The sequence below is a fragment of the Nipponia nippon genome, unplaced genomic scaffold (assembly GCF_047370975.1).
Source record: "Nipponia nippon isolate SJK-2023a ecotype South Korea unplaced genomic scaffold, ASM4737097v1 scaffold_35, whole genome shotgun sequence".
Lineage (NCBI taxonomy): Eukaryota > Metazoa > Chordata > Aves > Pelecaniformes > Threskiornithidae > Nipponia > Nipponia nippon.
In genome coordinates, this window is record NW_028262353.1 from 2,773,107 (window position 1) to 2,795,225 (window position 22,119).

At 53.3% G+C, this 22,119-nt stretch overlaps 1 protein-coding gene across 2 annotated transcripts; it reads right to left on the minus strand.

Moving 5' to 3' along the window:
- Positions 1 to 843: 843 nt before the first annotated feature.
- On the minus strand, positions 844 to 21,762 carry SLC4A8 (solute carrier family 4 member 8). 2 transcript variants are annotated; one of them, XM_087771555.1, is made up of 25 exons: positions 21,605 to 21,762; positions 16,320 to 16,401; positions 15,485 to 15,619; positions 14,899 to 15,034; positions 14,520 to 14,680; positions 13,404 to 13,592; positions 13,028 to 13,116; positions 12,738 to 12,895; positions 12,278 to 12,365; positions 11,645 to 11,791; positions 11,378 to 11,469; positions 10,711 to 10,885; positions 9,668 to 9,801; positions 8,575 to 8,820; positions 8,365 to 8,470; positions 7,293 to 7,454; positions 6,483 to 6,596; positions 5,966 to 6,127; positions 5,118 to 5,369; positions 4,267 to 4,335; positions 2,831 to 3,004; positions 2,594 to 2,731; positions 2,077 to 2,174; positions 1,465 to 1,569; positions 844 to 1,207 (listed from the first exon to the last, which is right to left on the minus strand). In XM_087771555.1, the coding sequence occupies exons 1-24, from the start codon at positions 21,647 to 21,649 to the stop codon at positions 1,482 to 1,484; spliced, it is 3,240 nt and encodes a 1,079-aa protein (XP_087627681.1). In that variant the 5' UTR covers positions 21,650 to 21,762; the 3' UTR covers positions 844 to 1,207; positions 1,465 to 1,481. The 2 variants fall into 2 exon arrangements, with proteins under 2 accessions (XP_087627681.1, XP_087627682.1); XM_087771556.1 differs by lacking the exon at positions 7,293 to 7,454.
- Positions 21,763 to 22,119: the final 357 nt, after the last annotated feature.

The window sequence follows — 22,119 nt, forward strand, 5'->3', positions numbered from 1 at the left end:
CACGAAAGGCTCCCGCGGCGGAGGGGACGAGCCGACGGCAGGAGGGTTCCTGCGCCCGTCCCGGCTGGGCGCGGGGCACCGGCTGCAGACGCCAAGAGCCTGGAGCCCATGCTGAGCCCACAGCAAGGTGGACGGCTGCAAGGGGACCTTTTCGTCTGGGTTGTCCTCTCCTCCCGGGCTCCACGGCCACCAGACTCGACCACCCATGCCTGGGGTGAGGCCACAGCCCAGCGACCCCCCAAAATGTGAAGAGAGCACAAGAACCATCTCTGCTTAACAGCGTCTTTCTGCAAAGCGGCAGGGGAAGGGAAGAGGAAAAGACGTCTTCCCACTTCCCTCCCGGCTCGTCCCACCCTGCGAGAGAAAAGGCTTTGCAAGGATGGGGGTGAAGAAAAAACTGCGGAGAGTCCCAGGGAGGCAAAAGGAGGGAAAGTGGAGGAGCAACGGCGGGGGCGGCGCGGGGGCACAGAGCCCCAGGTCCCCCCCGGCCGCTCCCGTGACCGTACAGCGTATTCCAGGTATTCGATTTTAAGCACTCCCTTATATTCAGTTTACAGCCAGGGGACAAGAAGGTGGCATTTCTGCATTTTGCAACTTCCAGGCTGATGGCAAAACCAAAGAAAAAAAAAAAAAAAATTTACGTAAAAGTGGAGCGCAGGGAGGAAATGTTTTTCCTTCGCCTTAGCCCAACCGCTCGGACATGCTTTACGCGGCCCCGCCACGGAGGGCATCCCTCTCGTACCGGTAGGAGACAGAAAAGTGAATTAAAAGGACCCCAAACCAGACCAAGAACCTGGGCGTGCTGAAGAAGAAAGTGGAGAATGCGTCAAATATAACAGAAAATGATTTTGTACATTCAGAGTTTATATTTGGAAAAAAGAGAAAGGAGAGGAGGAATTAGATATTAAAAAAATAGCACTGAATGATAAAGCGGTAGCAGTCCCTCTACCACTACAAAACCGCAACAACACACGCACGTACACACGGAGGCTTAACAACACCGAACTCCCATTGACTGTGATGTGCACCTCAGTTTGCTGGTCTAGAGATACGGAATGCCTGAAGCACACCAAGGATAACTGAAACATCTGCATGGCTTTAATGGGAATCCTCCAATTGAAAAAAAAAAAAAAGCAGTTTCTCCCCGTGTCTGCGTTGGCACATCCCTGAGTCACATTCTCGCTCCTCTCCTTCAAAGTCAAGATTCCTAAACATGAAAACGTGGGGGGGGGGGGAAGAGGAAAAAGAGGGAGAGCATCGTCAGTGGAAGACCTGCCGGCTGCCGCTGATTCGGCCCCGCTCGTGGGACCAGCCCGGCAGAGAGGAGCTGGTTTGCAGGCCGCGGCCTGCCTGTTCCCAGGGCCGGGCCGTTTGCTCGGCATTGCCGGCCAAAGCACGGGAAAAGCGTCGGCACGCGCCGTTGCTTGCAGAGGAGCAGGGTCGCGTTCACATGCAATCCTTTACCTCCTTCCTCCCCGGCTTCAGAGCGTTTCTGTGTTCATAGTGAGAGCCTTCCATACAGTCGTTTTCGACATTTCATCCGAGATATTAATCTCGGAAGGATCAGCCCTGCAATAAAGATTCGACATTAGGGGAACTGATGCCACCGAGTGCATCAGCATCAGCGAGAGGAGCAGGAGGGCTCGGAGGATCAAAGCTCAGCATAAGGACGGGAGGTTTTGCTGGATGAGGAGTTTTGGGAGGCAAGCCGGAGAGCTGCAGAGCAACAGCTCCATGCAAAGGCTCTTGCTGGTGTTTAGCCCTAGGGCGGGCTCCTAAGCCACTGCTGGTACAGATCATGCCTGCAACTCCTCATTTTTAAGTATGAGGATCTCCAGCTACCATAAAGTCATGGATGGTGCAAGTTTTTGGGGTCAAACATGAGCTGTGCAGCCACTCTGCTTGGGCTCAGAGCCCTGCGATCACCTCCTGCAGCCCGGCCCATACCTTTGATTCTCCCACCAAGCTGACTGCTGCTTTCTAACGGGTGCTCAATAAAGAGGCAAGTAGAGAAAATTGTGCCAAACACCTTCAAACTAATCTTGCCGGGGGTCCTGGCGCTTGGTGGGCCTTTACCTGTCAGTGTTTTGCTTTGGGATATCCAAGTTGCTGGTCTTCCCCAGTTTCAGCTGAACTGAATTTGCAGCAGCAGCTTCCATCATCTTCTGGGACTCCTGATGTAAAAAGGGAGAAATCAAGTTCTCCGATCGAAGCGGAGATAAACTAAGCACCCAGTAAAAACACTGCATGCTGCCCTCTCCTTCTGACCGGTGGCAGCTTTAGCTATCAGTGCAGCAGGGTCAAGACCTTTCCCTCCACCATGGTTAAAAACACCATTAGGAGCAAATCCTTCCCTAATAATCATCATCTTTATTATTAAAAAATCATTTAAAAAATTATACCTGTATTCAAGCGCTAAGCTCACTGCTAATTTAGGAAAAAAAAAAAAAGGTTAAGATGTGGGATCCAGGCTATCAGGATCTATTTCTATTTAGTTCTGATCTTTCCCTAACATTTAAAGACAAGCTGTGATGGAAACAGGCAATCACAGCCCAAGGGAGGTGTCCAGCCCCAAGCACCCAGCGAGCGTTACCTCTTCTTCTTTGGCTTCATTTTTGGCATCGTCCAACTTCTTCTTCTTGCTTTCTGGCATAAGGTCATCCAGAAAGCTGAGCTCTCGCTTTGAGAAGCAGAAATCCATCACTTTCCGGACAAAAACAAGAGCCAAAACCTTCAGGAATAAGAGGGAAGATGCGGTGAGGCCGGAGATGACGCTACATCTCGCTCCAACGCTGGAAACCTCCCGCTGCCGGGCAGCACCCACTCTTACCATCATGGGAAAGATGATGGCAGCACGGGACACCTTGATGCCCCAGAGCAGGATGAGGCAGATCAGCTGGATCATGGTGAAGAAATGCACCTTTCGCAAGGGGACGTGCCGCAGGTAGATGAAATCCGGCTGGTGTTTCGCTGGCATCCAAAACAGCTTCAAGCGATCAAAGAACTGCAAAATAAAAGTGGAAAAGTTGCTACCTTGGGACTGCGGAAAGTTTCCAGCCCTGTTGAGATGTGGAGGGAGTTTTCAGGATCTCACTTGCAATGAGAAATCGTGGATCCCACTGTGTTCCTCCTGGGAGCAGCACCCATTTTCCCTTTGCTCCATCTACAAACCAGCTCGCCCATGAGAGCTGCCCACCAAATTGCAATTATGCCACGTTATTCCATTATTAGTGTTCCTTGGCCCACTGAATCCCCCAGCAAGGATTTCCACCTGCAGTAGAAACTGCCTTCCCTTCGCATTGAATTCCCCCATTTTCACATAACCAAACACTGACCTGCCCTAAACCACAAAACAGAGAGCGCTGAACTTGCCCGGTCCTCCCAGCCCCATGCACCTCCTGTGCCTCCCCCAGTCTTTTTCTCACACAGAATATTTTCATTGCTTGCTTTTGGAGAGGTTTTTTCCCCAGGCCACTGCTTTTTTCCTGCTTCTATGGAGATGAAATAGCAGGGAGCAGACATAGAATCATAGAAACATCAAGGTTGGAAAAGACCTTTAAGATCATCAAGTCCAACCGCTAACCCAGCGCTGCCAAGGCCACCACTAAACCATGTCCCCAAGCACCACATCTCCCCGGCTTTGAAATCCCCCCAGGGATGGGGACGCAGCCCCTGCCCCGGGCAGCCTGGGCCAGGGCCTGACAGCCCTTTGGGGGAGGAGATTTCTCCCCGTACCCAACCCAAACCTGCCCTGGCGCAGCTCCAGGCCCTTCCCTCTCGTCCCAGCGCTTGTTCCTGGGGAGAGGAGCCCGACCCCGCCTGGCTCCGGCCTCCTTTCGGGTGTTGGGGGAGCGATGAGGGCTCCCCTCAGCCTCCTCCTCTCCAGGCCGAGCACCCCCAGCTCCCCCAGCCGCCCCTCACCACCCTCGGGCTCCAGCCCCTGCCCCAGCCTCGCTGCCCTGCCCTGGCCACGCTCCAGCCCCTCCGTGTCCTTCTTGTGGCCGGGGGCCCAGCACCGAGCGCGGGATTCGAGGGGCGGCCTCGCCAGTGCCCAGCACAGGGGGACGATCCCTGCCCTGGTCCTGCTGGCCACACTGGTCCTGATACAAGCCAGGATGCCACTGGCCCTCTTGGCCACCCGGGCACCCTGCTGGCTCACGTTCATCCGGCTGTCAACCAGCACCCCCAGGTCTTTTTCCGCCAGGCAGCTCCCAGCCGCTCCTCCCCACACCTGCAGCATTGCCTGGGGTTATCGAAAGTCCGTACCTGAATTCCTCTGAGCGACGACACGCCCATGTAGAGAAAGACGCCATAAAGCACAGGCATTGGTATAAACTGAAAAAAAAATAATGCAACGAGTTAGTTTTTTTAAATTGCATTTTCAGCATTACCACTCTCTTCTACAGGCACTGCCTAAAGTTGCCAAAAGCTTTCCAGTTTCCACAGGGTTAGAGATGTGTCGGATTTTAACCGGTAGAGATTTTGTGCGTGTGAGTGACCTAATGCTCTGCTTTAGGCTGAACTTTTGAGTTACGTTTCATCAGAACAATCCTATTTTCCAGAAAGGTTGGAGGAAAATAGGTAATTTCACCCATGCTAGCACATACCGCATTCTGTGACGGTAGAAAAACATTTCTACATTATTCTTGTGGCAACATGCAAAAGCGACGTGCCTCCTTTTAGCCTAGATATGAGATTATTTTGTGGGAGGAACATGCAAGGAAGCCCACGGGGATGATTTCAGTGTGTTTAGCTACTGGGAACAGCTGTTTCGAGGCATTTGGGGGAGCAAATTGCAACCGATAAAGTGCTGCCTGTTTGAAAGAGAGCAGATGTACTGGTCTGAATACACTTAATTGTAACCATAAACACGGTGGGCCTGAAAGACACCTGAAAATTAAAGCAGTTGTCTTGCTGGCTTGCCTCAAGCACACCAAACTGGGGTCTGACGGGCTGGGAAGCGTAACCGAGCCTGGCTCCCACCGTGGGTCAAGGCCCATGGTTTGGGATCACGCCCTCCTCTGCTCCACAACTCCTCAGGCCTGGAGAGAGGGGACTATTTTTCTATAACCTCCAAAAAGCTCGTGGTTGTTGGGTGTTTGGCATTTTCCTCTCACCTTTAACACAGAAGTGAAGAAGACGGAGCAGCCCATGAGCACAAAGATCATCAAGCCAGTAACCCTCTGCTCTCGTATCCCCAAAAACTTGGGTTGTTCTCCCGGAGCTGAGCAGTCAGACTCTACTTTGAGACTGTTCACGTGGGTGATGGACAGGACGGTTGCAGCCACAAACCAGGGCAGCCCCATCACGGAGCACACCCCGAGCATCACGGCCACGATGAAAAGGTCTAGGTGGTACCCGCATCCTTTCTGCAGGGAGCAAAACAAGAGCCAGAGCATCCCACAGCACAAGAGCGAGGACAACGTTGCAAGTCAGACTCAAACCCTACTTGAGCTCAAGTCAACTTCTTGAAAATTTAACACAAGAACCGGAAACAAATAAGGATGTATCCAGCCTTTGCGCAAGCACCTTGCATGAAAACCTGTCAGGAGTTTAGGCAAAGTAGATTTGGACAGTTTGTGTGAGATCTACTTCTCAAAAAAAAAAAAAAATTAACTTCTTTTTCATTCATAAAGAAATTTCCACCACTTGCAAATAAGATGTGACTCTGACTTCTCCCTGGCAGCTCTTCAAAATGATTCGTTCCCCCAGCTGCTGCTGACATTTTAAAACAAAAACGCTCTTCTATATTGCTCTAAGATTAATTTGCTGCTCTGAAAGATTGCTCATCTGAACTCCCCTGTCGTTTGCTCCCTGTGTCATCGTTAATCCAGGAGAGCATCCTGCCACGCAGCCTGATGTTGTCCCAAACCAACGTCTTCACAAAGCGTTGGAACAGGAGCTACTCCCCATCTCTGCAGCCCAGAGCGGGTCGGGGATGGTGTCATCTCTTGCAGCCCCTTACCTTCAGCCTGTGCTCCTTCCTGTTCACGATAACGGCAGTGATCTGCTGGTCCATGAATATCAAGATGGTGCAGAGCAGAGCTGGGATGAGCGCAGCCAACACCGTCCACCAAGGGTTGGGTCCTATGGGGTTGATGAACCACCCGCGGTCATCTCTGGTAGGCTGCAACAAAGCACACACATCAGGATCGTCTCCCAGCCCAGCCGCTTCACTGGCTTCGATTTTCCCCTCCATCCCTGTGTCAGAGCATCTCCCAGCCCTGGCTTCATGTCACCCTCTCCCATGGGGTTCAGCAGTGCCTGTGTCCTTTTTGCAAGCACCTATAGATACTTCTCCTGGAGGTATCTAGTTTTGGGGCTGTCTTCTCATTTCCAGAAGGAAACGATGCACTTGGAGGTGGAAGAGGAGATGGTCACACCACCAACATCTCCTCCAGACTCAGCCCCGTCCTGCCCTGACATCACCTTGTGGCATCCCCAAGGGCTGAAACCAGCTCCGTGCCAAAACACCCCGTTACCTTGAACATATGGGGGACGTGGAGCTTTGGTGATGGGATCCCAATCATCAAGTCAATGAGCACCATGACGACGATGGTGAGGAAAACAGCAAAGTCGCTTACTGTGGACCGTACCTGGGGCAAGAAACCAGAGCTGAAAGGGGCATTGCAAACAGGGCCATAGCACGAAATGGAAAAGTTGGGGACATCAACAACGTTAAGGCTGGTTAACAAAATCCCATCACTCTGAGGACATGCAGCCAAATCCCTTGGTTAGATACTGTTGCTGTGTTTGTCCCTGTGAGACCTGGTGTCAGACAATAAAAAAAAAAGTTTAATTAGGTGGAAAAGGGTTGTTTTAATTCAAACCTTAAAAAAAAAAAAAATAAAAAATAAGGAAACAGATGTCTGCCACTACAGCCACACTCACAGCTAAAATGGGAATAAGGCACTGAGGCATCATTTGTTCCTCAAAAGGAAGAAATAGTGTCTTTTTCTATGGCAGCTCCTCATTTGAATCAACTTTCCCCTTGAGCACATAATGCACAGAAGGTGAAAAAAAAAAAAAAACAACAACTTTGGAAGACCTGATTTCCCACTGCCTGAGCAAAAAAATCGCTCTGGGGCAGGTGGCGAGGCAGGTGGGAAATGCTACGATTGGTTTGCACTCATGGCAATGAGTGAGGGACATCCAAGCTGATGGAGAGCTTGGCCTTCAAGGTCAACGTTTCCCAGCTTGACCAAGCGGTGGCAAATGCTGCTTAGTGCTCCAGGAAAGCCATTTTGGGAACTGAGTGTGGAGACTGCTGCTGACCACCATCTTCTACCTACTCTGGTTGGGAAGTAACGGCTGGTTTTAAACTTCTTCAATAAGCTCGACAGGACAAAGGTGGAGAAGAAGAGGATGCAGCACCAGAAGAGGACATTAGGCGCGTAGGGGCCATTGCGTCCACAGGCAGGTCCTTGAAACTCTCCATGCAAATACCGACATTCCTGGAGAAACAGAGTGTCAGGACACAAAGGCAGTGCACGTGCGGCAAGGAAACCTCGGGTAACTGGGGGTTTTTGAGGATCTTGGTCCAAGATCCGTGACCTTGTGACTGCTGCTGCTGATCGAGATTTGTATTTAATGAGCAGCAGCAGCTGAACAAGTGACACATTGAACTACACAGAGGAGAGCGGAGAGATGAGATGTGATGGGACACCATACCACAGACCCATGGCACATCCTCCGCTTGAATGGCAGGTAACCGTGGCTGAAGACGACACCAGAGGGGAAGGAAACGCTGGAATCTCTTGGGGATAGAGGAAGAGGGAACAGGGAAGGAGGGCTAAGACAACCGTGATAGGAAAGGAGAAGAGACAAATGGTCCCTTCCCAGTGGAGGGCTCACAGGACATGGCCAAGAGGGGACGAAGATGTCCATAAGAGCCTCCAATAGGCTCTGCTTCCAGCAGCAACAGCCCGAGAGGCTGCTCAGACATGCAAATTTATGCACGTACCTACAGACAGAGCTGCGTAAGAAAGCAAGGCCTGGAGTTATTAGGAACCAATTAAGGAAGCCAATTACTGCCTTCGAGGGTGAACTTAAGTCCTCCAACTGCTACAATAATCAAACCACCCACTTAACCTTGCTCCCAGTCAGAAATATTGTCCTGCAACAGGGGTGAGGAGGACAGTTATTACCCACAATGCTGGGGACAAGGTGGACTGGACAAGGTGGACTCTCCTTCCCAGGACCAAGTGGGTTAAACCACACATTAGATTTAAGCAATGACTTTTCAGAGCAGCACTAGCACAGTTTGAAGCTCCTCATCACCTGAAGGGCTCTGAGTTTTGCACCGTGCAATGTCCCTGGACCCCGTGGCCGCGGTGCGAGGAAGCAGTGGCTCGGGGCACTTACAGTCACCGTGAGGTTTTCCCAGGCGATGCTGGACATGTTGATCTTGTTGCTCTCCCAGAAACGCAGGGTTTCGTTGCTGCGATGGATCGGTGCCTGACACTTACAGCTGGGAAGAGAGAAGCCAAGACAGGGGTAAGGGAAAGGCGATGGAGGTGCAGCCCAGAGCTCCTGCCAAGGGGCCGCGGCATTTTAGGAGGAAAAATAACCCACTAGTAGATGGTGAGGAAGTCGAGCTTGCTGTGCATGTGCACAGGGTAGGTCTCCCGCAGGTGACTCAGCTTCTCTAGAGCCTCGTAGATGAAGATGATGCAGATGAGGGAGGCAAAGGACTCTTCGGTGAAGCGGGTGATGTAGCACACCAAACAGCTGGCATCGGTGGCCACCAGCACTATGCAGAAGAAGGCGGTCCACAGCCCGATGCAGGCCCGCAGGGAGAGATAGGAAAGCGTGTAGTCCCTGCGAAACCAAAATAAAATGAAGGGTGGAAAGGCCAGCAAGAGGCTTCGAGCCGTGCCTTCCTTCGGGGAAAATTAGGAGCAATTTCGGAGTGTGTCAAGGCTGCGGATGATAAATGCAGTTTCCGTGTACTACTACAGACAGCCTCGGGGCTGCGGTGCAGGGTGTGGACCCGCAGGAGGAAGAGGCCAATTATTTAATTATCATTATTTAGCAATTATCTTGTGTTTATGCCTTGGAGGCTAATTGAAGTCAGGTCCCTGCTGTGGAAGGTGGTGTTCTCCCACATCACCCTGATGCCTGAACGCTGAAACCAGCTGGTTTTGCGCCCAGTCACCTGCTGCCAGCAAGTTGGGGCTTAATAATAAATTTGATTGCAATAAGGGTGCAATAAGGATCAAAGTCATCACAACAAAAGGATTGTCGTGGAACATATCCACTTCACATTAAAAGCTCCTTTTTTTTTTTTCCAATAAAATCATCAAAACTCAAAATATTTCAGCAGAAAACTATTTGGATATTTGGGCAAAATATATTTCCACTTCCAGCAAAAAACTCCAGCTAAAAAGGGCCTGGTTTTGTACTCAGAGGGTACCTTGTGGGTTCTCCTCCTCCTCCTGCTGCTTTGCTTTAACCCTAAAAACCCCAAACAACCCTATCAATCCTGCAGGGACCGAGGGCTCTCGCACCATCACGTACTAAAGCAGCAGTGTGCAATGTCTGTGACGCAGAAGACAACTTAAATCTAACAACGACCACTAAGAAAAATATAAGAAAAACATCTTTTCTCCATCACTGCCTTCTTCTGAAGGCTCTCGCGGCACCCAGCCACAGCAGCCAGCCTTACTTGCAGAATTTGTAGAGGATCTTCTCGAACACAAGGACGGGTCCAGTGCTGCCGAGGATGGTGAGAGGCTGGCCAGCAAAGAGGGAATACACCACACCGGTCATGGATGCACCCAGCAGCGACTCCATGGCACTCTGTCCCGGGAAGAGAGGCAGCAGTGAGTAAATCATAGAATCGTTTAGGTTGGAAAAGACCTTTAAGATCATCAAGTCCAACCGCTAACCCAGCGCTGCCAAGGCCACCACTAAACCATGTCCCCAAGCACCACATCTCCCCGGCTTTGAAATCCCCCCAGGGATGGGGACGCAGCCCCTGCCCCGGGCAGCCTGGGCCAGGGCCTGACAGCCCTTTGGGGGAGGCGATTTCTCCCCGTACCCAACCCAAACCTGCCCTGGCGCAGCTCCAGGCCCTTCCCTCTCGTCCCAGCGCTTGTTCCTGGGGAGAGGAGCCCGACCCCGCCTGGCTCCGGCCTCCTTTCGGGTGTTGGGGGAGCGATGAGGGCTCCCCTCAGCCTCCTCCTCTCCAGGCCGAGCACCCCCAGCTCCCCCAGCCGCCCCTCACCACCCTCGGGCTCCAGCCCCTGCCCCAGCCTCGCTGCCCTGCCCTGGCCACGCTCCAGCCCCTCCGTGTCCTTCTTGTGGCCGGGGGCCCAGCACCGAGCGCGGGATTCGAGGGGCGGCCTCGCCAGTGCCCAGCACAGGGGGACGATCCCTGCCCTGCTCCTCCTGGCCACGCTATTCCTGATACAAGCCAGGATGCCGCTGGCCCTCTTGGCCACCTGGCCACCCTGCTGGCTCATATTCATCCAGCTGTCGACCAGCACCCCCAGGTCCTTTCCCACTGGGCAGCTCTCCAGCCACTCTTCCCCACACCTGCACCATTGCCTGGGGTTGTTGTGACCCAAGTGCAGGACCTGGCACTGAGCCTTGTTGAATAAATAAATCATTAGGGGGAAAAAAAAAACCCCAAAGCAAATTCACTGCAGCAAGGACTTTTGCATGAGCTTTATCCTCCCCCGTGCCACCCAACAGAGGGGTGCTCACTATGTGGCCGTTGGTTGCCTCCCCCAGCAGCCCCCCGAAGGTGATGACAGGGGACATGCAGGCACAGTAGAGGAAGAGGAAGGACGCCAGACACTGCAGGCTCAGACCATCCCGAAAATCGCTCCAGAACCACGGGGCTTTTCGCTTCACATCCAGGATCAAACCTCCAAAGAGCCTGGAGGAAGGAAAAAAAAAATAGACTATTTTCCTGGAAGACCACATTGAGTTTTCTTTGCTGCAAAAGGACAATCACAGGCACAGAAAAGCTTCCATCGCTAAAAAGAAGCAGTCGTCTCCTTCACCCATTTTATACCCAGTAGAAACTGAGGTACACAACAAAATCCCTCCAACAAAAAGAAAAAGGACCTAACCTGAGAGCCTGTCCTCTCTTATGGCAACAGTCCCTTGCTTTGAGAAGCATCAGAGCTCTACCTGGAGGCATTTACACATCTGCTTCCACCCCAAATCAAGAAAACCTGTGTGCAACGATGCTGTGGCTGGGCCCAGCTGCCCAGATCTCCCACCTGCCCAACCCAGGGGACCAAGCTGGTAACGTGGAGCCCCTTCACTGAACCAACTAACCCCCAAAACCTGCTAGAAGGGAGCGGCATGCTCAGATTTGAGAGGCAAACAGAAAAAAAAAAAACCAAACTATTAAAGCTCACACCTTCCCGTCCGCTCCAGTTCAGGACCACTGTGTTTCTCCGGCTTGCTGTGAGAAGCGCTGTCATCAAGAGCTCCCGGCATCTTCCTTTTTTCCTGTTAAAATGGAAATAAGATACAGCTATGTGTTTGTAACCACTGGCTTGTTTTGCTTCTGAGTGTGTGACTGTGTCAAACTGGGACCTTGTGAGTTCGGGCCCCTGCGGAGCATCCCCAGCCGTGCTGCCGTCCTGCCCGTCCCCCTCGCGCCTCCCTCTGCCGCAGCACCCACCTGCGAAGGGACGTTTTTCGGGGGCTCGATTCGGATCGATGGATCCCACTCTCCTGGTGGCAAGACGGTGACCTGATCCAGAAACTCGTCGATGCCAGCCACGAGGTCAGTCCGGTTCTTGGCTTTATAGGCAACATCATGGAAAACCTGACGATAGGAGACAACCTGGTGAGAGGACAACCCATCTCGGATGTCCTAACCAGCGCAATAAGCTCTTGGCTAAATGCGAAATCATTTTCCCCAAATTTCCTGCTGAAAATGGCAAGAAATATTCCCCCAAAAGGAAAATCTGTCCATCGTGGTACTTGTAATCATCTCCTCCACGAGGCCCGCATCCCCCATGGCACACCATGCCCTTTTGCTTAAAGAGAAGTTTTACTGGCCGCTGGGGCCAGCGTGCTGGGGACCCTGGGGAGAAGGCCGAGGTGCAGGATGCACCCCGGGTGGGATCTCAGCCTCTAGGAGGTGAGGTGATGCAAATCCTCATGTTTGCTTTGGGGTGCGAACGAAGGGTGGGTGATTAGGAGAGCTGCGGGCAGCTGGGACAGCAAATCCTCTTCCTCACTACTACAGAGACAGGGGGAGGTGAAGAAAGCCAAAAAGGACCCGGAGATCTCTCTTATCTCATCGCACCTCATCCGTCATGAGAGTAGCCATGGACCTGCCGATCTCATGGTACTGATGGGCTTTTCCTTCTGGTCCAAGCAAAACAAACAGGAACCTGGGTGAGAAAAACAAAATGAGAAGAACGTGGCCTTGCTCAAAGGGCACCCAAGGAAATCCCTGGGAGCTCCCAGCCCAGAGCACAGCCCGAAAGGGGACACATAGGCTCACTGACTCCGTGATGAATTTGAAATTCATCAAAACCGATCACAGATTTAATTTTTGGGCCAACTTTCATTCAAATTGGCCAATGGGTTTAAAAGATACAGCAGGGAAGGGAGAAACGAAGGCGAGGAGATGTGAGTGGGAGAAATGTGCTTGCTCCCACTGCCCCTGTTCCCTTGGGCTGCCAAACCAATGCATGCAATTTGATGTTGGTTTGTTAGGGTGTGTTTTTTTTAAATAAAAACTTTGTGCTTCTCATTCAGACCTTGTTGGGATGGGAACTTCCGTCATGCCCGAGAGGAGGACAGCCGGGGTCAGGCGGACAAATGCCATGATGGGCTGGCAAAGGAAATCCAGCTCTCCTACGAGCACGTTGGATGCTTCAGCCCCGGTAGGAATTTTCTTCATGAAGTGCAGCTCCGCCTGGGCACAACAAGCGATTCTCAGGCAATTACCCCAAAAGCAAAGCCCACAGCACTCCGTAGCACGCTCTGCAGCCAAGTTTGCAAGAGCAAATCTGGCTCTAAAGGCATAAGAAAGCTACGAGTGCCTCACCTTGCTTAAATCCATTGCGCTGGTCTCATGGTTCACCCCATTTTTAGCTTCTGCGGTGGTGGGAGAAGGATGAGGGGTGAGTGTTTGGGCTGGTAGGAAAAAGAAAGACACTCAGAAAGATGGACAAGGAGTAATTGGGACGCTTCTCCTTTGCCAGGACAAGTCTAATGGGGCCAAAGCCCTGCAGAAACCTTCACCTGGTGCCAAAGCCTGGGAGAAACCTTCACCTGGTGCCGAAATCTGGCAGAAACCCTCTCCTGGTGCCAAGGCCTGGCAGAAACCCTCTCCTGGTGCCAAAGCCTGGGAGAAACCTTCACCTGGTGCCAAAGCCTGACAGAAACCCTCTCCTGGTGCCAAAGCCTGGCAGAACCCTCACCTGGCTTGTCAAGGAGGTGCAGGTCTGGCTGCTTCTTGCTCACATCAGCAAACGAGCGGACGATGGGGAGAAGGTTGTTTCTTTTCTTCTCGTTCTGATGGTGATGCTTCTTCAAAAGGACTTCTCGAACTTTCGCCCGCATGCGCTCGTCAAACTCCGTGGACTGTTCTTGCTGGCCCAGGATCATATCTGGGGATGGCAAAGGGAAATGAAGCTGTCAGAGCAGAAACCCCCGCAAGTCCCGACCCCCGAAGCCCCCGGGGAAGGCTGTGCCACGCAGGATACCCTAACGCAGGCTCAGCCTTGCTTAGCCAGACATTTTAACGCAGTTCAGCCTTTGCAGCGAAAGCAAGAATTTTCCTTTGCTAGAAAACATCATTGAAGTGCTTATTCATCGCTCCACTAAGATAATTATTTCCCATTCTAAATAACGCAATTTTCTTGCCCGATATGGCCTTTCTGTCTGACTCTACACATTGAACCAAATTATAAGCAATCTATAGCACAGACTTGCCCAGAGTTTTCTTGGCCAATCGACTGCAATTTGCTGAGCCCAGGGAGAAATGTGCTAAGAACGGCCCCGACTTCTCCAGCTCTTGAAAGGGCTGAATGGAGACCTGCCAGTCAAAGATAATTTCTCCAAAGCTGCTTTTTCAATTAACTGCAATTATCTTCCCCACAGAAATACACCACTTGGTCATCTGCCAGATAAACTCTGCCTTTAAAACTCTTAAATCCTGGATGTTAAGGCAAAAGAAAAAGAAGATTGTGAGGAAATGGCTTGTAATGAATAGTTTATTTAAGGAGGTTCAGCTCTTATGCAGACTCCGTATTCCTAAGAGCAGCCTGCTGAGAGACACTCCTTTTTGGCTGGAGAACATTCTCTAATCGCTTCTCTAACCCCACAAATTGCTTTCAAAAGGATCCCCTATTGGAAGAACAAGCTGGTGTGACTATTGCACACCCAGTCTACACCCAAAACCAACTCACGACTTAAAAACACAGTGGGATTTCTGGAAAAGGACATGCCATCGGGGCAGGGGTTGATTCGGGAGTGAAGGGCACGGCGGCAAAGCGAGCTGGGCCGTTCCCAGAGGGATGCAGCACCCGCGGTACCTGCAATCTCTTCGATGCTGTTGGCACAGATGTCCAGCAGCACCGTGCCGTTAATGATGCAGCTCCTCAGCTCAAAGAGGCTGTGCAAGGACAGCGTGGCCACGTAGGGCTTGCTCCAGCGCTCGCCGCCGTCTTCCACGTCCTCCTCAAACTTCAGCCACCTGCGGGCATCGGGTGCGATCAGCCCCATTGCAAGAAAACAGCCCCAGCTCTGCAACCCCTTTAAGAGAGCTACAGGGTAGCAAGAGGAGAGAGAGGGCTCCTCGCATCGACACCTGCAGCTGCAAAAGCTTCGTGTCCCGGCAAGCGGAAAGCAGAGCCCACGGGCGCTGGCGGTGTGGGGACTCCTCTCCCATCGCAGCCGGCAGCAGGGATTTACCTTGCCGTTTCCTTCCACTCGGCATCTTCACCCTCTTTCACACAGATCTCATCCAGCTCAGTGAACAAGTCATGGGGGACGTGCTGCTCGTCCTCCTCGGTCCCGAGGATGAACTGTACCCGCTGGGACGGAGTGTCTGGGGACAGAAGGCAAAGCCCCGTCCTGTTACCATGCCTAAATACAACCCGTCACGCTCACAGGCAAAGTGGGCATCGGATCGCCACCAGTTCAGCCACAAATATTGGGCTGGCCCCTCTCCCCTGGGTCTCTCCGGGCTTGCACAGAGCCACGGAGAAGGAGAAGCATCTATTCCACCTCTGCATAAGGATGGGCAGCTTTCCTTCCCCACATTCCCCTTTTTAAAGCCAGGATCCCTCTAATGAAGACAAGCCTAAATCCATTACGCATTTAACTGCCTTAAAAAAAAAATAGAGAAAAGTTTGGAAAAAGAGGGTCTTGCTAAATAATGCCACTTTCCCTCAGAAGAAGAGCAAGTCACTCAAACTCCAAACATGGATCTGCTTGCAGAAGACCCCAGCACCCACGTAGCCCCAAGGAGTCCAGTGAACGCCGCGGCAGGACTTACAGTGGTAGCCCTGCTCCGTCGGGGCCGAGTCCTTCTCCCGTTCCCGTTTCCGATGCTTCTGGCTGTGGGGTCGGTGATGCCGGTGGCTCTGCCTCACCAGCGGCATCCGCACACCCACGTACAGGGTCCGGTGGCCTGCGAAAAAGCAGCATTTGCAGCACTTCCAGCATTGCGGCAATGGTTGATGCGGCCGGTGCCTCGCTAAGCCACGGTTAAATCCCAGGAGAAACACCAACTTCTCTTAATTTTGTTTTCACTGGACCTCCTTTTTTCCAAGCCTATTTTACTCGAACTTTGCAAAACCAGAGCAACAAGTGATGGGTCTGGGGCATCTAAAAGTGCCCTGAAAGTATCAAAGCTCTTCTCAAATTCCAGCTTCGGCTGGACAATGCTCAGACTTGCTCATTAAGCAGTGACAGAAGGTCATTATTTTTAAAATCTTTGTATGGCACAAGGCGACAAGAGAATATCAAATCAGTCCCATGGTAATGAACTCCAGAACAAAAAAAAAAAAATCACAGCCTCGCATCTGCAGCCATCAAATTATGCTCCTGACCTCTCCAAGCCAGGAGCAGCCTCCGCGAGAAAACAAGCCGCAAATTATCCAGCCCCATGGCTAAAACTCACACTGTGGCCTCTGCGGGGGCTTTTTCCCTCTGTTTAAAAGCCATAATATTAAAAAATGTGAAAATAACTGTGCTGCTTTATTAAGAAGCGTGGCACATTTTGCTGCACGCGATGTGCACGTCGAGCAAGGGACGTTGCGGGGACTTTGTGCAATGGGGAAATGCACTGGGCTGGTGGCCCCTCTGCCAGGAGCTCTGCAGGGACTCACCTTCCAGCTCCTCCTTCTCATAGTGAATATTGACAACGTTGCTCGTTCTTCCCTGGTCAATCACGGCCTCTTCGTCGTGTCTCTGTTTAGCAATGAGAAGAAGGTAAAAGTTGGGGCTGGGTGTGCAGAGCTCCCGTACGTCCTCCCGGCCATCATCCAGCCCTGCGTCCGCGCGAGTCCACGAGCATCACGCCTCTGCGTGCCTCCTCCTCCAGGCGCAGCCCTAAAAACATGGACTTGTAGGAGGGGTTTTTTTCCCATACCCAAATAAAACAGCCCATAACATCACCTATATTGTATACGATGTGAGTCTGGAAGTATTTACTACAAAAAAAAAGGGGATTTCCAAATCCAAACTGGGAAAAAAACCCAAAACCGCACTTTTGATCACAGCAAGTTTCAGTCTCCAGACGTGATACCTGCAGGACTCACTAGATGGCACTTGGCCACAGGACATGGCCACCAACAACCTCCAACGGCCCTCAAGAATCTGCAAGGGCGAAGCTTCATCTTCAGCCCAAGGAGGCTCGGGCTTCCCTTGGTGCAAGCGTGCTTTCCACGGAAAACAGCATTTTTCTCCTCGCAAAAGCCAAGGGCTGAGGTTTAATACCCTCCTCGGCTGAAATACCACTGCCGGCGCTGCACAAAGAGCGTTTGTGCCTTAAAAGCCGAAGGAGAACTAGAGGAGCAACCAGAACGGAGTCGTCTTGCTTTTCTTTTCCCCTTGCCACCACGGCTGGGGAAGGGGATTACCAGGCTGCGTTCAAAGAAATAAAAACCCAACCACGTCTCCCACTTGAGTCACAACTGCGGCTTCGAAAGGGCCTCCTGGCAACACTTGATATCTTTTTTCCCCTCTTTAGGCTGCACTTTGTCTTTTAATTGCTACGCGTGTCTTAAATACTAAAGAAAATACATCACTGCCGCTCGGTTTCTCCTTCCTTGCCTGCATGGACAGTAACTAACCCAAGAAAACCAAAATCTGTTCACCCATGCAAAGAAAAACTCTGCAATGCCCAAACACCCTTTAGTTTTCATCAGTTTTGAAATTATTCCTTTATTAAAGGCACAAAGGGGAAGGCTTGGGACTATGGAATTGCTGAGGTTCATCTTGGCAAACCCATTGCCGTCATCACAGCGACCAAAACCTGGCCAAACAAAAAAAAAAAGACACCGAGATTGGCACCCAGCTGCTCGATTTCTGAAACTGAGGTTTGAAGAAGAGCAAAATAGCGAGAAAACTGGAGGAACCGGCAGGGCTGTTGGACGGAATTCAAGAAGCAAGAGCTACACTGTGCGCTGGGAAACAGCCCAAAACAACCAAAGCTGTAATTTTCAAGTAAAACTTCAAATGCCGCGCTGGCGTACGCTGCCCATTGTACTAATAATGATGCATTAACCATGAAGACTTATTAAAAAAATAGAGAAGAAATCACTTCTTATGATTTAAGCTGCAAATGCTAAGGCGAAATCGGCTTTTTATCCCCCAAATTACCGCTTCGACTGAATAGCATCCCTTGCCGCCGTGCGGCAGCGATGCTCGGCAAAGCGCACGCCTCCCGCTCACTGCTTAAGCTGACGAACGAGAGGAAGAAACGCTCCTGTCTGGAAAGGAGCTTGCTGGTCCCTGAGTACCAATTCCAGAGCCGACTTGTTGCTACCTCCCTACCGGCTCCCGAGACTCGCCCACGTTACCCGGCAGCCGGATTATCACGCGCCTGTGGCTTTCCCGTCCTCTCTCCGATGACAGCCTCTGCCACCCTCCGTCCCTTCTTAGCAACGCATCCTGCTCCCCTCTGGATTTGCCAAAAAAAAACCCCAAACTCCAACCTCGGAAAAGGCACGGGACGAAAGGGCTTAATAAAATTGCTTGAAATCGCAATTTCAATAAAATCGCAAGCACGTTGCGTGGGCGTCGGAGTGGGAACGATTTGGGAGTCGCAGCTTGCAAACGCCCCGCGGGCGACACGGGGAAAGTCTCCTTCTCTCTTAGAAAACCGTTTTGCCTCCGTGCTCCAACCAGCGAGGCTAAACGTGCCGCCGGCAGCCCTCCCCGGTGCGAAGCATCTCCCCCTGCCCATCCTCCTGCGCCCCGGGGAAACGCCAGTGGGATTTCGGGGCTTTTCCCGCTGTTTGGGGAACGCTCAGCCCCTCAGCAGAGCCCCGGCTGTCCTACCTGTAACTCTTCCAGAAGTGTCATTTTGTAACCCTGTTGTGGTTCATTGCCACATTGGTCACCCATTTGGGGCGATAATTGAATCTCCAGATCAATCGGGAACCAGATTCCCCCCGGGACACGGGGACAGCCCTCCCCAGGAGGAGTTCAGTGGCACCCGGTGTGCACCAACTCCAACGACACGAAAAGCGACCAGTAACGGAATTGGAATCTATGATGTGGCAGTTACTTCTCACTATGCACCCCAACATTCTTCCCGCTTGAAAAACTTAAGTGGATGGGGAGAAACCAGCTCTGTTTTGAGCAAAAGCTACCCAGAATAGAGAAATGGGGTGTAAACGCCGCATCCTGCTGGGCCAAAAGGCATAAGCAGCATTTGGGTGTATTTAAAAGCACAAGCTGCCAAAATACCAGTGGGGTGCAAACCGTTGGGAAACTACACGTTACGGGGTGGCGCTGCTTTTCATCAAAATCTCCTGAAAAAAATCAGGGCATTTCAGGAAGGTCTCGCTTTGGCACGGCCTCCATCCCCTTGCTGCTCCAATAAATCCTCATTAGCCAGACCACGTCCTAGCGTGGTACGGAAATGTCCAGATAAGCGACATTTTTTACTCTCCTTGCTTCCTCCAGCTATGTCCAGCTCTACTTTATTTTCCAAGCTGAGCTAATCCGTCATTTCCATGGAGCAAATTCATTTGCTCTAATGAACTTCCTCCCCGGCGCCGCTCGGCACAAAGGTTAACTGCCCGGCTTGCCCCGAAAGGTGACACGGGGTGTAAAATAACACGGCGAAGGAAGGTGACACCGAGGTCTAATCAGTTAAAATCCCATCATGATCCAAGCTCGGATCCCCGCTGCTTTTTTATTATTTAGTATTAAAGCTTCAGTAGCAAACACAGGAGGAAACGGGAGAAGCGGGCACCTCCGGGTCCACAGCAAGATGCTCCGAGCATCCCATCGCCCTTCCCCGGCCATTGCAGCAACGCCGAAATCGCGGCAAGCCTTGCAGGGAGATGCCACCGAAGGAAACGGCCTCGCTCAAAACTCACTCGCTCCCGGTTAAGCCACTCAAATGGACTCCGAGTGGTTATTTCATTGAGGAAATTGCTGGCAGAGAGAAGGGTTTAATAGAGCCACGGGGTTGTGGACCTGTGGGCTTGGGATGGGATGCAGCAGGAAGGCGAAATGCCTCTGCAAAGCAAATTATCCCATCCCAGGATGGGTACCAGCACTTACAGACGCTTTGTTTTCCCTCTCCATCCTTCTCCACTGCCACCAGGCGCCTGGAAAACACCAAATCATCGAAAACGGACTTGGAAAGGAGCTTTGCATAGCTCACTTTTGAGTTTTAGAGCAGCGAGAGTTGTTCCACTTCACTGTTTTCTATGCAAAAAGCTCCGGCTGGCTGCTTCGAAGCTGGTTTTGTCGGGAGGCTGAAAGTAATTATTGCTTGTAAAAATGAAATCAGAAATCGCTGGAGCAAAGGAGGAAGGTTTGTTTCGACACAGCGGCAGTGAACCCCTTTGTGCCACGAGCCCGGTGCATCCTCTCCCCAGGTCCATCTCAAGAAAACTTCTCCAAATTATTATTTTACTGCGATTTTTTTTTGTCCCAGCAGGAGAGAGAGGGATTTTTGAGTGTCCTGCCTCAGTTTACCCGCCTCAGTGCAACTCCCCTGGTTAAGAAAGAAAAATCTTGCCCCGGGGAAGCTTTGGTGTAATTGAGGATGAGGAAAAGCACAAGGCAGAGGTTCAAGTCTGGCTTTGAGCCCTCCTGGTGCCAGGGGAGGCCGAAAGCATCGCGCGAGCAGGCAAACGTCGCATCCCGGCCCCCTCGTCCCATCGCACGCAAGCAAGACCGGCCACCGGCAGTGGGAGGGAGCATTTATGTAATTAATCTTGCCCGAAGTGTAATTAAAACCACTGATCCCAGTGTTGTTATGGGATGAGGGTAACAGCGTGAACGGGGACAAACCGGGGGGCTGCTCCGGTGGCGGAGCAGGAGACCCCCTCCTCGCCCCTCTCCATCTCCATCCCGCCCGGATGAAGCCACTGTCCCCGCAGCTCCCTCCTTTGCGATGGTGGGGGTCCGCACCGTCCCCCCGCGGGGACCCCGCTGGCTCCTGGGCCGGGATTTGAGCTGTGACAGGGACTGGACCCGGGTGCTTGCAACAGGAGGGGCCGGGTCTCTGGAGCCCCAAACTGGGGCTGCGAGGGAGGGACGCAGGTCACGGCCGAGCGGCACCAGGACGTGACTGTCATCCCTCGCTGGGGGAGACGTAAATTCCTTTCACTCTTTCCCGTGAGCTGTAATTACAGGGCAGATTAATTAATTCCCCACCTCTCATTTGCCACTGAGAGCAGCTCCTCCAGCCGGGTCCCGTGGGTGCAGGGGGGGTCGGGCAGGCCCTCCCCGGGACAAGGCGATGCTGGAAGAGGGGGGACCACCCAGCTGCCTCCTGCCTGCACCCCAGCACCCGCCGCATCCGTGCAAGCGCCTGGTGGGGACAATAGCTGAGCCCCCACCCCAGTGACTGGGTGGCTGGGTGCTCTGCGGGGCCGGTGGCCTTTGTCCCCCCCCAAAGGGCCCACAGCATCACTAGGGGGTCACAGCTAGATGCGGGGGGTCACAGCTCGATGTGGCGGGTCACGGCTAGATGCGGGAGGTCACGGCTAGACACGGGGGGTCACGGCTAGACGCGAGGAGGGGCCCGGGGGGCCCAGCCGGGAGCCCCCCAGCAGGCACGGCGCAGGTGCCTTCCCCCCCTCCTCACAGCCCTCCTGCACCCACCTGGGGCACCCCTCGCCCCCCCCCGCCTTCGCGCCACCCCCCTTCCCCTTGCAGATGCCTTGCTGATGCCTCGCACCCCCCCTTCCGAGGCCTGGCACCACTTGCACATCCCCGGCACCCCATTTTACAGACACCTCCCACCCCCCCTTACACCCCCCCGCCTTGCCGCTGCCCTTCCCCCCCCGCACGCCCCTTACAGCCTCCCCCATGCCCCCCCCGCCCCCCCCGCCATCGGAAATGCCGCAGTGAGCAGCCACGGAGCATCCTCCGGCCGCACCGGGGGCACCGGGCATCCCCCCCCGGGGCCGCTGCCCCCCACCTGGTAGCTGAGGATCCCATCGGGCTCGTTGCTGCCGGCGGGCATGGCTGGGCCGGGGGGGGCCGGGCTCCCCCCCGGGGCTCGGGGCCAGGGGGGGCCGCAGCCGGCTGCAGCCCCGGTGCCGCTCACACCGGCTCCACCATCTCCCGGCGCCGGGGCCAAACCCCGCCCAGGGCCGGGGGGAGGCGGCGGGCGGAGGGAGGAGGCAGGGCCGGGGGGGCCGGGGGGCAGCGCCCGGCGAGGGTACTGCGGCCCCGCTTCGGCAGGGCCCCCCCGGCCCCCCCAGCATCATCCCCCCGGCCCCCCCAGCATCATTCTCCCGGGCCCCGGCAGCATCCGAGCCCCGGCCCCCCCAGCATCATCCTCCCGCCCCCCAGCATCATCCCCCCGGCCCCCCCAGCATCATCCTCCCGGGCCCCGGCAGCATCACCACCCTCCCCGATCCCCTCCAGCATCTTTGTGGCCCCTTCCAGAATCATTCCCCCCTGTCTCCTCCAGCATCACCCCCCAATCCC